Raw genomic sequence first — 15,045 nt, 5'->3', positions numbered from 1 at the left:
ATATGATAAGAAAAGTAGAAAGGGGCTATACTAAAGGGGGCCAAGGTACATATAAGCTCATTGTTATATAATGTTTTAAAAGGAAACACCTCAATTACAGCAAGGCCTCGAGAGCACGGTAAAGGTAATTAAAGGCAGATGGGTCGGCAGCTGAAGCGTTAAATGAAGTATGGCGCAAGAGTAAACCAGTATGGGGGAGCTCTGCCCGACTTAATGATTCGGCATGGGGCTCCACTCAACTCCAGAGAAAGAGCTACTCGGGCAGTTAAGGTAGAAGTGATAGGGAACCAGCCGAGCAATAGGAGAAGCACATCACAACTGAGACATCACTTGATCAGAGACCTCCACAGGAGCAGCAGAGGGACACCTCCTCCATCCTCTTTCCGTTTCCCTTCTATGTGAATTAATTCTATAATTTATGCAGGTTTCCAAGAAAGGGATAAAATCTCGATTGTAATCTTTTTTGGAAACATCACCTTACATAGTCTGAGACAACAAGTCTAGTAGATGGTTGGAGCTTTGGCTAAGACATTTTTGTCACTGCAACCAAAGCTTCCCCTTTTCTTATAAATAGGGGGAAGCAACACTTTAACAAGGTTCCAGAATTTCTCACCTGCAGCGTCTGAATTCTGAGATGCCACTTTGGTTCTAATTCTCTTATTCATGGAGGACTTGACTAATGTTGTGTTGAATTTTGTGGACTAGTTATTCGGACCCAGTATAAATGAAATTATCCTGGTGATTCCAAGCATGATCAATGTGTAGTATGTCTCCTCTCTTTAAATCTCCCTTCATTTGTGTTCTCTCTTCTCTGAAATAGTATAATGGAGGTGCTGGTTTCTCTCTAATTTATGGATTTATCTTGCTTGCTACATATAGAATAATACCTATTCATATATCAAATGTACTTGTGTTATTCACTAGCATACAATACCTGTAGAAACTACATATTTACTTGTGTATTTGATTAGCCTACAATGCCTGTGGTAGCTCAGATTTACTTTAGCTATTGGCAGAGAATGATACCCATGTTATAGTTGGCTTGAAACCTTAATTCACACTCAGCTGTTTCTATCACTCCACCTCCTTCCTCTTCCATATTCCTGCTAGAACATTGTTGCCGAGGAATCTGTTTGTTACAACCCTATGCAACTATTTCCCTCATTCCTCTCCTCCTCTCCACCATTACTACATCTTCAGTATTAAGCTATCTCATTGTTGTGTGTTGACCACTAGAAGAAGACATTTCTCTTTGAGATTGCCCCGATATACTCCCCACATTTGGATCCATGTATTTTCTTGAGTCTACCTTTATGAAGGCCTATGGAACAAAGCACCTTTTATTATATTTTTATTTATGTGATAAATGGAGTGTTGCAAAATCCCCTCACATATAATACTCCATGTACTCCTCTATTTAAGATTTCCTAGGCACTAGTTTACAATCAACCCAAAGGATGTATCTAGGAAGCTTTCTATGTCCCCTAAAGCACTTGTGCTTCAGGTCCCATTTGAAGCCACAACATCTTTCTGGCACTGTTGTCAGGGAACAAAGTTGAATATTTTCCTTGGGTACAAAATGTTCTTACATTTCCTCTCTTAGGTAATAAAGGGAAGTGTGGGTTGAAGATCTCTCACCTTGGCCACTCCATTGTTTCATTTTATGGTAAACCTCCTAGCGACTCCACTGTCCATATCTCTGTTTGATCATCCTGGTTTTCAAGAAGCTTCATACTCACTTTGATGCTACAACAGTCAAAAACCTTCCCTACCTTTGAACCTACAATTACTTATAAAGGGAGGTTTTTGATATGGCCATTCTTGCATTCCTGGCCAATAAATTTTCACCACTATACTTTTCTTCCATTGTTGGTTATCCCAATAATGTCCCATTGTTTCATGATTGTTATACCTATTTTCCTAGATTCAGTGGGAACACAGAGAGAAGGCCTAACCAACACCTCAAAGATTTTCATGAATGCATGGAACAACAAGACATTTCTCTTGAAGATGTACAAATGAAATTGTTCATGTATTCCTTAGATGAGAATACTAGAGTCTAGTACAGAACAATACCTTGTGGCAACATATCTTCCCTAAAACGTTTTAATGATGAAGACATTCTCGAGGTTGGAGACCGTGTTGAAGATGTTTTTGGAGCTCCACTCCAAGAAAACATCTGCTAGTGTCAAGAAGCATCACCAAACGAGCAAGAAAGTGAAGAAGGAAATATCATTGAGCTGCCAACAAACCCTCAGGGGTCTGATTCAGACGAACTCAATGTTTCTCCTTCCTATGATGAATACGAATCTCATGAAGAGTCAAGTGATGCAAAGCCACCATGCTTCCAGCTATGGGAAGTTGCGCAAGAAGATGAGGCCCATGAGGAAGTCAGCGAAGAGGCTCCAGTTTGCAATGACCACCTTTTACCTGGAGAACAAGATCAAGACGCACATCCAATTTATGATTCATATTATTCAAAGGAGGATGAAATGGTCATGGATGTTCAAAAGGAGTTGTTTATCAACAACTGGGGAGGAATCTCCCAACAACATGTTCTTCAAGAAGAACTCAAAGTTGAGAGACCACACAAAATCTGCTACTGCCTATCACAGAAAGATCCTTACCAGGACTTCTCACTAGATTCTCCAATCTATGACTCTTACAATTCAGGAAATGAAGAATATGTTACAGATTTCCAATAGCGTTAGCCCATTGAAAAATGGGCAATAAAATATTAGCAACAAGTTTTTCTTGAAGAAGCTAAATTTGAGGAGCTGGATAGAAATAGTGGTTGCCCTGACCAAGAAGATATTGGTCAGCAGATTGTTTATGAAAAAGAGGTAGCTGCAAATTTTCCTTGTCAATGCCATGACCCTATAGCTGAGTACATGAGCATATTCTTAATCCAACAATAGGTGTTGTTTCAAGAGCATGTATTAGGTTCTTTGTTTGAAGATTTGTCATGGTGAGTTCCATTTTTATTTTTCAGCGATGTGAACCATAAGGTTTAGTACTCTAATGTTGGCCTAGCTCCATTGGAGGGTTGAGCTCACTTAGGTGAATTGAGCCCTATGCATAAGTAGCAATGTATATAAATAAGCTCACTAGCTGAGCATTTAATTTCCAGTAGTTAAAATTTTTATTTCTACATTCTAGTTTGATGAGGAAAGCACCCTCCCGGCAAATAAAGTCCCATGGAAATTTTCTGGTTATATTGATTCATTATATTTCTAACTCCATGCCCATTGGTGAAGGATACTAGTCTACAGGTTCTCAGCACCTTGCTAGCAAGGCATTCTCCCAGTAAGAGCCAATGTTGTCACTCACTGCTTTACAAAATATCAGTTGCCAGAATACATAAGAGCAGTGAAGTTTGAAGCCATTTCCCAAGCCACAAAAGCTATCAGATCTTAATTAGACCCTCTCCATTTCATAGTACTCGGAAATAGCTTTCCAATGGTATATGGAAGTCCAAGAATGGACTTCTGGATCAGAAATTAGAGCATATTGAAGTTGCCCTTTGAAAAGCTAGAAAACAAACTTAGGAAATAGCCCAAAGGAAAAGGCTTATTACACATCACAATCGAAGCTTCCAGTAGAAATAAAGGAGGGTAGTAAGATCAGCGATCAACCAAGCAGATATCGCAGATCGAAATCGGTGGGTCCTGTCTTAGCACAAATCGAAATCGGCGGGGTCCCGAGCACAAGCTTACGATGCATTGGCAGTTCAAAAGGCAGAGCTTCGATATCACATATCGGCAATCGCAAGAACAAAGGGGTGCACATTAGCGTAGGTCCAGAACCATCATTAATGCCGATATCATGGGAATCACCAAAGAACTAGGCATATAGTGCTAAGGTGCCTAAATGGCCGAAAAAGGATTCACAAAGGAATTCAAGGAAAAACCAAGGTCGGGCAGACCCCTTTCCCTCTCCTTGAGGGGGGGACATGTGGAAAAATATTAAAAGTCTTGCATATCGCACTCCCTGCAACATTGGTGATTTGAGACATGATTGGGGTTAAAAAAGAATTCGAAGTGGAAATTTGTCGATATAGCATTAAATAACCAGGGAAGGCCGATTTCATTTAACAAAGGAATTCATAGAAAAACCAAGGCCGAGCGGGCATTTTTCTCTCTCTTCCAGGGGGCCATGTGGTGGACTACCATTGGTCCTTATAAATGACATGGCAACTGACATCATCATGACATGGTAGTACGGAGCTGACGTGGCAGTACGGAAATGATGTGGCAATACAGATGACACGTGTCACACATATATGGCATTTTCAAGGTCCAAAGGGGGCATTTTCAGCTGACATGTGTCACGACTCATAAGGTGACATGTGGTAGTGATGATGTCACCCATCGCAATTAGTGATTGAAGATCGCACAAGTCAAGGTCTTCCTCTGTTAGTGTCCCTTGCGGCTTGCAATTGCGATATGATGGACTCTTCGGATGCGATATTTTATACAATTGGGTTAAAGGGTTGTCAGGTCCGTCTCTTTTAAAGGCCACATATTAATTATAACACCCCCATCTCAGGACAACCCTGATTAACTCCACCTAGACCGACGGCTCCCAAGCCCTTTTGGCCCCCTCGCTATGTTTCTATTTATCAGTAAGGGGGGGTCCGAAAAGCAGTTTCCTCACCAAGCCCCGCTGCAACATGTCCTTATCACATCATTTTGCACCTCCCCTCACATATCACTTACTGGTCATGCCCCACTCCAAAAACCACTCATCCTCACCACTATCTACCGCCTTGCTGTCGTGATGTCCTGGGTGGGCCTGATCCCATTGAGCGACAATCATAGGTTACAGGGGGAGATTCCAAGGGTAAAGTGTATAAAGCGTCAATATTCGGTATTTTGGGTAACAAAGGAAAAAGACCTCATGAAGGGAGAGCAAAGGCCCTAGCGCTTGAAGGCTAAGCACCTAGTTATAGCCCCTAGTCATATGCTAAGAAAAGAAGAAAGGGGCTATACCAGAGTGGGCCAAGGTACATCCATGCTCATTGTTCCGTAATGTTTCAAAAGGAAAAGCCCTGATTACAACAAGACCCCGAGAGCATGGTGCAGGGCATTAAAGGCAGATGGGTTGGCAGCTGAAGCATTAAATGAAGTATGGCACAGTAGTAAACTAGTATGGGGGGGCTCAAGATGACTTAATGATTTGGCATGGGGCTCCACATAACTCCATAGAAAGAGCTACTCTAGAAGTTAAAGCAGAACTGACAGGGAACTGACTGAGCAGCGGGAGAAGCACATCACAGCTGAGTCATGGCTTGATCAGAGACCTCCAAAGGAACAAAAAAGGGACACATTCTCCATCCTCTTTACGTTTTCCTTCTCTGTTCATTAATTTTGTAATTTATATAGGTTTCCAAGAAAGGGAACAAATCCTGATTGTAATCGCTTTGGGCAAGAACACCTTACATAGGCTGAGACAGCTAGTCTAGTAGACAACTGGAGCTCTAGCTAAGACATTTTTGTAACTACGACCCAAGCTTCCCCTCTTCTTATAAATAGGGGGACGCAACACTTTAATGAGGTTCCAAAATTTCTTACCCATAGGGTCTGAATTCTTAGATGCCACTTTGGTTCTAATTTTCTTATTCATGGGGGACTTGACTGATGTTGTGCTGAATGCTATGGACTGGTTATTTGGACCCTCTAAGTATAAATGAAATTGTGTTCTCCCTTCTCTGAAATAGTATAATGGAGGTGTTGGTTTCTCTCTGTTTTATGGATTTATCTTGGCTGCTACATAGAAAACATTACCTGTGCATATCCCAGATCTACTTGTGTTATTTACTAACATACAATACCTGTAGAAACTACAGATTTACTTGTGTATTTGATTGGCCTATAGTACATGTGGTACCTCATATTTACTTTAGCTATTGGCAGAGAATGTTACCCATGTTATAGTTAGCCTGAAACCTTAATTAGCACTCAATTGTTTCTATCACTCCACCTCCTTCCTCTTCCATATTTCTGCTGAAACATTATTGTTGAGGATTTTGTTTGTTATAGCCCTATGCATCTATTTCTCTCCTTCCTCTCCTCCTCTTCACCATTACTACAACTTCAGCATTAAGTTGTCTCATTATTGTGTGCCAACCACCAAAAGAAGACATTTCTCTTTGAGGTTGCCCCCATATACCCCCCAGATTTGGATCCATGTATTGGCTTGAGTCTACCTGAATGAAGGCCTATTGAACCAAGCCCCTTTTATTACCTTTTTATTTACGTGACAATTGGAGTGTTGCAAAAACCCCTCACATATAATCTTCCATGCACTCCTCTATTTAATATGTCCCAGGCACTAGTCTACAATCAACCCAAAGGTTGTCTCTAGGAGGCTTTCTATGTCCCCTGAAGCACTTGTGCTTCAGGCGCTATTTGAAGCCACAACAAGTTCCAATGTAGAACACACATTCCACCAAACCCCAATCAGCTAGAGTTCCAATGTGGAAACATAGCAAACCCTATATTACCAAAACTAGAAAGGTTCTGATATTTTAGATCTTACCATTCCATCATAAAAAGTTAGGATTTCCTGATCATACCGAAATCCCAAACATGAAATCATCAATAAAGACTCTAGCTAGCATTTCACAATATCCCTAATTAGTTTATGGTTTCAAACATTCACAACAACGCACCCTTTGGTTAAGATTTTCTAGAACCTGTCTAGGGTTCTACCAAATCATATAAGTGTGGGGTGGGTAGATTTATCAAGAGATGAATCACCAAAACAAGAATCAATATGATTTAGTATTTCTAGTCATAACAAGCTTAGAAATAGACCATCGAATGAATAATCTTTTCAATCAATGAATTCAAAGCATACCTTTGTTTCTTAACTAACCTTGTCTTGAGAGATCCTTCTTCTTTCGGATGTTTTCCCTAATCAAGACAATAGAGGGAAAGAGGTGATTTGTATTTGAATATAATCAAAACTAAATGAGTACATGAAACCAAAACTAAAAATACATAGGATACTTATCTTGGCTAGTTGTTGGAAGCTCCCTCCAAAGCTAGAGAGATACCTGCAAACTTACAAAAATAATAAAAAGTATTTTTCCTATAAATTCTAAAACATAGAAAACAAGATATATAAAACTACAAGCAAAGGACTTAATAGTGTAAGTACCTAATGTCAGGTCTTTCAAGTTTGGCTTTCTTTGAGTCTCCTTCTTCAACAAAGTTGGCTTGATTTCTTCCTCTCTTCTTGTTCCTTGGATTCTCCAGACAATCATTTTTATAGTAACCCTTTTTATGACATTGATAGCACTCTATCTTAGACATGTCAATTTTCTTCCTTGGTCCCTTTGATATCTTTCCTTATGATGAGAAACATAAGCATTTGATACTTCTTTGGGATTGGTTGCCATAGAGATCATTAATTCTTCTTGACTACATGTGACCCACAATTCTTCAAAGGTGGGAGATACTTTCCAACTGTTGAGACCTCAAGCGAATGCACTCCAAGAGGGTGGAAATCCTAATATAGTAGTGATCACCAATTCTTTGTCTGGAATAATCTCATTGATGGCCAAAAGATCAATCTGAGTCTAGTTGTTTTCACATAGAAGGTTGCCACAATATATTCCTTTGTCATCTTCGTATTCCTCGGCTCATTCTTCAAACTTGCTATGTGATCGATGTTCTTAATAGCGAATAGATTCGACAAGGCTTCATATATCTCCTGAGCATGATTGATGTTAGCTATGAGTTAGACAAGATGGTCTTTTCTTCCTTCTACTATCAGAGTCATGGCCACCAATTCTAGATTAATGAATTTCTCTTTGTCAGCATCACTGGCTTCTTCTCTAGGCTTCTTTACATTTCCTTTTACTAAATCCAACACCTTGTTCTTCTCGAGGATTAGGTCAATCCTCTTCTTCCAAGATCTTAAGTTAGATGCTCCTTCAAGCTTGTTCTCACCCTTGATAGAGCTAGAAATCTTAAATATGATAGATTCCTTCCCTGAGATAGTGCCTCTGAATGGATCTTCCTTTTTCTTCTTTCTTCACCAAAGCTCTGAAACCATGTTGGAAAATTAGAAAGGTAGTAAAGATTTTCTCGATCTTGATAATTACTTGTTATGTTTTTTATTATTATAATTCTTTATATTTTCTTTCTTTAGTTCATCAAGCAATTACCAAAAGTAGTAGCACATAAAACAATGGATATAAGATGTAGGCACATGCCAGAGCAAAACCCCCCTCTAGGGGAAAACCCTGTCAGAGTAATTCTTCCTTTCAATAGTATTCCTTGAGACTCTTCACCCTATACTTTGACCAAACCTTCCCTCCACACCAAGTCAGCCTCCAGAAGATTGATCTCTTCCCAGCAACTTCAACTATGCAACAAATTGCAACAGCTAACAGCTTCTGGTAGTAGGCCAACTTGGGAGATTTCGTTCTCCTAATCCAGAGCACAAAATAGAGAGATACCACCACCAAAATTTCAATTTTTCATGACTTCTTAGACTCCCCCAAACTTGCATTCACTTCGACTTCTCGGCAAAAAACTTTCCCAGCTTCCTACTTCACACTTCTACCCAACAAACAGTTTTTCGCACTTCTTCCCAGAAGAGAGAGAATGAGAAGTGATGCTCTAAATGAATTCATAGTCCTTTTATAGGCTTCTTATGGGGTAGAATGGGTGCTTAGGCTTACTTGATCTTCTCTTAGGTCGACATGGTGTGGAGGTTCCATAATTCATATTTGACTCAATACTAAACCTTTTTACATTATTCAAAAGCCCAAGAAGGGTCTCTTTAAATGTACAATAATTCTATAGACCCAAAATAAATCCTAGAAGTCCTCAATGGGGAATTTGACCTAAAACATGGTGACCCAAGCATGAAACCCATGATTTAATAAGTCACAATAATAATAATAATAATAATAATAATAATTTTCTTTATTATTTTGACAAGTACATTACATAATGACTCGAGTACATTGTTGAAGACCAAACATAGTTACTTTTTCCAACAAGACCAACATACAATCTTTGTTACAATGTGACCATGGTTATTGATGTTCATTGACCATGATTTATTTTCATATTGAGACAATATTTGTCACAATCTGACGTTGGACCATGGTTGAAAATGATTGACCATAGTGAAGAGATTCGACAAGGCTTCATATATCTCCTGAGCGTGATTGATGTTAGCTATGAATTAGACAAGATGGTCTTTTATTCCTTCTACTATCAGAGTCATGGCCACCAATTCTAGATCAATGAATTTCTCTTTGTCAGCATCACTGGCTTCTTCTGTAGGATTCTTTACATTTCCTTTTACTAAATCTAACACCTTGTTCTTCTCGAGGATTAGGTCAATACTCTTCTTCCAAGATCTTAAGTTAGATGCTCCTTCAAGCTTGTTCTCACCCTTGATAGAGTTAGACGTCTTAAATATGATAGATTCTTCCCTGAGATAGTGCGTCTAAATGGATCTTCCTTTTTCTTCTTTCTTCACCAAAGCTTTGAAACCATGTTGGAAAATTAGAAAGGTAGTAAAGATTTTCTCGATCTTGATAATTACTTGTTATGTTTCTTATTATTATAATTCTTTATACATTCTTTCTTTAGTTCATCAAGCAATTACCAAAAGCAATAACACATAAAACAATGGACATTAGATGTAGGCACATGCCAGGGCAAAACCCCCCTCTAGGGGAAAACCCTGTCAAAGTAATTCTTCCTTTCAATAGTATTCCTTGAGACTCTTCACCCTATACTTTGACCAAACCTTCCCTCCACACCGAGTCAGCCTCCAGAAGATTGATCTCTTCACAGCAACTTCGACTATGCAACAACTAACAACTTCTGGCAGTAGGGCAACTTGGGAGACTTCATTCTCCCAATCCAGAGCACAAAATAGAGAGAGACCACCACCAAAATTTCGATTTTTCTTGACTTCTTAGACTCCCCCAAACTCGCATTCACTTCGACTTCCCGGCAACAAACTTTCCCAACTTCCTACTTCACACTTCTACCCAACAAATAGATTTTCGCACTTCTTCCCAGAAGAGAGAGAATGAGAAGTGATGCTCCAAATGGATTCGTAGTCCTTTTATAGGCTTCTTATGGGGTAGAATGGGTCCTTAGGCTGACTTGATCTTCTCTTAGGTCGACATGGTGTGGAGGTTCCATAATTCATATTTGACTCAATACTAAACCTTTTTACATTATTTAAAAGCCCAAGAAGGGTCTCTTTAAATGTACAATAATTCTATAGACCCATAATAAGTCCTAGAAGTCCTCAATGGGGAATTTTACCTAAAACATGGTGACCGAGGCATGAAACCCATGATTTAATAAGTCATAATAATAATAATAATAATAATAATAATTCTTTTCTTCATTCTTTTGACAAGTACATTACATAATGGCTCGAGTACATTATTGAAGACCGAACATAGTTACTTTTTCTAACAAGACCAACATACAATCTTTGTTACAATGTGATCATGGTTATTGATGTTCATTGACCATGATTTATTTTCATATTGAGAAAATATTTGTCACAATCTGATGTTGGACCATGGTAGACCATGGTTGACCATGGTTTAAAATGATCGACCATGCTTGACAATGATTGACCATGGTTGACTTTCATATCGAGACAACCTTTGTCACAATGTGACGCCGGACCATGGTTGACCATCATAGACCATGGCTGATTTTCATATTGACTATGATTGACCATGGTTGACCATGAATCATTTTCATATTGAGACAATCTTTGTCACAATGTGACATTGGATCATGGTTGACCATGATTATAAACACAAGGGATTTATATTAAACCCTAGGATAAACTTATAAACCCTATGAATAATATTATACCCTACCAATATGAATAATATTATATGCCCCATATGTTGCCACTGCTGTTGTCGTTCATATTTAACAACCAAGATTAATGGAAACTCAATAATCATTAAATGTGAAGGGGAATGTAATAATAAAAATATGGGAAGGGGTTTGGGTCACCTGGTGAGGGTGGGACAAAAAGTGATGACACAGTCAGCAACAATGCAGGTGAAGGTGCTAGTGTCGTCGTCGTAAGCGTAGGTGTAGGACTTGGAGCAGGCGACCTTGAACAACTAAGAATAGGAGGGGGGTTTGCAGGTGTTACCAAAAGCCTCACAGACACTCTTGCACACCACACCGTTGTCCACCTGGAGTTCCTTGGGGTAGCTCTGGTTGAGATCAGTGACACATCTCGTAGTGCTGGAGGGGTCGGTGCCGTCCTTTGTGGTCGCAATCAACACGAGATTGAAGCTGACTAGAAGGCTAACGTCGTAGAAGTCTTAACTCCAAATCTACCAAGCACAGAGATGGATTAAATCTTTTTTCACTCCATTTGGGCTCTTAGTAGATCTGGAGTTAACATGGATCTAAACTAACATATATAAATTTCACATCTCTATATATAAAAGTATTCTCATTTTTAATTTTATTAAAACCTTGATTTAATTTTATGGAATATCCACTAGACACTTTTAGTAGTAGTGAGGGTAGAGGGTTGAGACATATCTCAAATGTATAACCTTTTTCCTTTATGATTTAATGGAAAAATGTCAAAAAATAAAGTTAAAATAAAATATTTATAAAATATTTTGATTGTGAAATAAGTTATGATTTTTGGGTATCCGGTATTGATAAGCCATGGTATTGTAACAAAGCCTATTTACAAGTTGATAATATCCATGGTAAATAAGAATAAATATCCATAATTAAAAACCTTGTTATATTGTAAGTATTAATATTTAATATGCTTATTAATTAAATATAAATATGATTACAAAATTATTATTAATCCTTGACATTACCAATCCATTTGGTCAATCACATTTTGTAAATCTATTTCTACTTTTTCATATTACCATACAAATTATCAAATAATAAATAATATAATATGAATCAATATCATTAAAAAATACTTACTCACATATATCAACCATATTTAATTAATATAAAAACCCTAATAAAATATATATTATAAAATTAATATTAAATATTAATAATACTAATAAAATCAGATTATAAAAATAATGATAAATATTTTACTATTTTGTTCACAAAGAACCAAAACTCAGTCAAATCACAAGTCATCTCCAATATTTTGTTAACATAGAAACTAAAACGACTCAAATCACGGCAGATTGAAGCTGTCAAAGGCTAACGTCGTAGAAGTCCACTACGCCTTCGCGCAATGTGAATTCCGCCAGCATCGCAGGGGGCCCCGCGTTGTTGCCGTTGCACTGGAGCGACCCTTCGCAGTCGGTCCTCGTTGAATGTGTGCACAAGGTGCGTCCCCACGGCCCGAGTCCCGACCATCAACTAGGAGCTTCAATGGTCATACTCTGCCTCGGCATCAGCTCGAAACGCGTGCTCGATAGCTCCTCTGTACCCGCGCCCGCCTGGATTCCCGGCCATACCGTGTACTCGCAACTCTTTATTAGCGTAAACGACGACGGCCACACCCCTGCCACATTCAATAGCATCGCAGAAGCACGCTGAAATTGATTGAATTTCCTCAACAGCCACGTTGTAATCTTTCTTTCATCCAACCCTACTTAAACTCAACCTAGGTCTGACGAAACCCACCAAAAAAAAATCTGTTTTATAAAACTAGCCTGTCCTTTGCCGCATCATACATATCTCATGCCCTTCCCGTGGGATATATTTGGAGCGTATCGGCCTTGCCAATTCAGCCAGCAATGGGCATTCTCTTTCCCATCCATGATACACATATCCCCCTTCATTACAATCTTCCAAGCTTTTCGGCATGTCTCTCGAACCTGAAATCCCTTCTAGCAACAAAGTGGTCCGCGTGGACCAAAAATCAACAATAATCCCATCTCGCCCATCGCAGCGCCAGCATTGCAAGCTCTGCCCTTCCGATTTACGGATGCTCTACATCGATTACATTCAGAAGGGTCTCATCTACCAAATGCCCTTCGCCGATGATCACCATTTTATTTCGGCGGTGGAGCTTCTCAAGAAGAGCCTCGCTGAAGTCCTCGTCCATTTCTACCCCTTGGCAGGAAGGCTTATCACTTCCTCAGATGGGCTTCTGTACATCGACTGTAACGATGCCGGCGCGGATTTGATCGAAGCATCTGCGCCAGATGTCGGGATTCAAGAAGTAACGGGTCCGGAGGTTGTTCCAGTCGTTGGCCAATTGTTTGCTCTTGATGGCGCTATCAATGTGGACGGTCGTTTTCTCCCTTTGCTGCTGGTTCAGGTCAGTTCACTCAATTTTTAAATCCTAAACGCCGTTTTAGTGGTCTTACTCACTCTTTTCTCCAACTCAAATGTTTAGATATACTTTTTCGTCATATTCAATTCTAAATTTGAGTATGATCAGGTGACTAAGCTCAGAGATGGAGTCGCGATAGGCTTCACAGTCAACCACGCAGTGGTAGACGGGACTTCATTATGGAATTTCATAAACTCATGGGCGGATCTCTGCAGAGGAGCGACCACAATCTCTCACCCGCCACTTCACAGCCGGTGTTTCGACATAAAAGATTCGCACATAGCTCTGGAGCTGCCTCAAACCCTAACGATCAACAACTTCTCCCCGCCTCCGCTGAGAGAAAAAGTATTTCACTTCAGCAAGGAGACGATCTTGAGGCTAAAGGACAGAGCCAACCGGAATAAATCAGAGGACTCAATTATACTCTCCTCTTTCCAGGCACTCTGTGCCCACATATGGCAAGCCATCACACGGGCTCGCGGCCTGCTTCCCCACGAACCGACGACCTTCAAGGCCTCAGTGAACTGCCGATCCAGATTGATTCCTTCTCTGCCTTACTCTTATTTCGGCAACGCCATCCAAACCGTTAGCACAACAGTCACGGCCGGGGAGCTCCTGGCGGTCGATATTTCATCCACGGCGTCGTCGCTGCACCACATCATATCATCACTAACCGATGCCAGCATCAGGGCTGAACTGCAAAGATTTAACGAGCACCCCACTGTGATAAAACTGGATAAAACAATCCGCCATAACAATGTGCTCATTGGGAGCTCTCCGAGATTTCCAATGTACGACAACGACTTCGGATGGGGAAGGCCGTTGCGGGTAAGGGGTGGTCGTGCCAACATGTTGGATGGGAAAGTATATGTATATCCCGTCAGGGAAGGAGGAGGAAGCGTCGATCTCGAGATTAGCTTACTACCTCCTTTCATGGCCGCCTTGGAAGCCGACCCCCAATTTCTTTTCCCGATATATGATTAGAAAAAGATTAGAGAAGAGTACTTATCTAAAACGTCATTAGTTATGATACAACAAAAATAAACAGCACGGCCGTGATGCTCAAAAGCTTCCTGTTCAGCTAAAGAAAGACTTTATCTTAAAGACGTTAAACCTTTTTTAGATCCGCTGATTGGGATTTCAAAATTTGCTTATAGATCCTATGGTTGGGATTTCCTTATATCAAATGTTTTCTTGGAATATTTATATGTTTGGGATTTTGGATTTAAGAGATATGTGGTTTGTACCTTTTGAATCATTGACCGGAGAATCTACAGTAAGAATATTTTTACACTAACGTTTCGAATCCCAAATGGGATCCATCATCAGGGATTTCCTTCTATCAAATGTTTTCTTGACATATTTATATGGTTGGGATTTGCTTCTATCAAATGTTTTCTTGGCATATTTACAGTCGTGTAGTCAAAGTGCAATGGGTATTTAAAGTTAATATAAATTTATGTTTCTATGATTAAATGGAAGCAAAAAGCAAAATAATGCTTAGTTTTTTTAGCAGTGTTCTTTTATTTGTTAGTGTCAGTCAACTTAGAAAAATAATTTTGATTTTCAAGAGTGAGAACTTAATCACTTTTTTATAATATCTTAATTTTCTTTTACCCTCCATCTCTTTACATCCCACCTATGATTATTAAAATTGAAAATAATAATAATATGATTATTAAAATTGGAAATAATAATATATTTGACATTATGCTGCGCCCATGATAATTTCCTCGTTTATTC

General features: G+C 39.4%; 1 protein-coding gene across 1 annotated transcript; it reads left to right on the top strand.

Annotated features, from left to right (window-relative positions):
• Positions 1-12,500: 12,500 nt before the first annotated feature.
• Positions 12,501-14,349, top strand: LOC149148623 (BAHD acyltransferase DCR-like). Its single transcript, XM_089441595.1, has 2 exons — positions 12,501-13,287; positions 13,411-14,349. The coding sequence occupies exons 1-2, from the start codon at positions 12,829-12,831 to the stop codon at positions 14,284-14,286; spliced, it is 1,335 nt and encodes a 444-aa protein (XP_089297721.1). The 5' UTR covers positions 12,501-12,828; the 3' UTR covers positions 14,287-14,349.
• The last annotated feature ends 696 nt before the right edge of the window (positions 14,350-15,045 follow it).

This window comes from Pinus tabuliformis, chromosome 9 (genome assembly GCF_031772625.1).
Source record: "Pinus tabuliformis cultivar Carrire ecotype Pingquan chromosome 9, CPIR1, whole genome shotgun sequence".
NCBI lineage: Eukaryota > Viridiplantae > Streptophyta > Pinopsida > Pinales > Pinaceae > Pinus > Pinus tabuliformis.
This window is presented reverse-complemented; position numbering and strand designations above follow the sequence as displayed.

Bases quoted from the DNA above. Each gene is read 5' to 3' on its own strand.
- LOC149148623 (XM_089441595.1), top strand. From the start codon at position 12,829: ATGTCTCTCGAACCTGAAATCCCTTCTAGCAACAAAGTGGTCCGCGTG. The intron at 13,288-13,410 runs GTCAGTTCACTC...GAGTATGATCAG, and splicing joins TCCCTTTGCTGCTGGTTCAG to GTGACTAAGCTCAGAGATGG.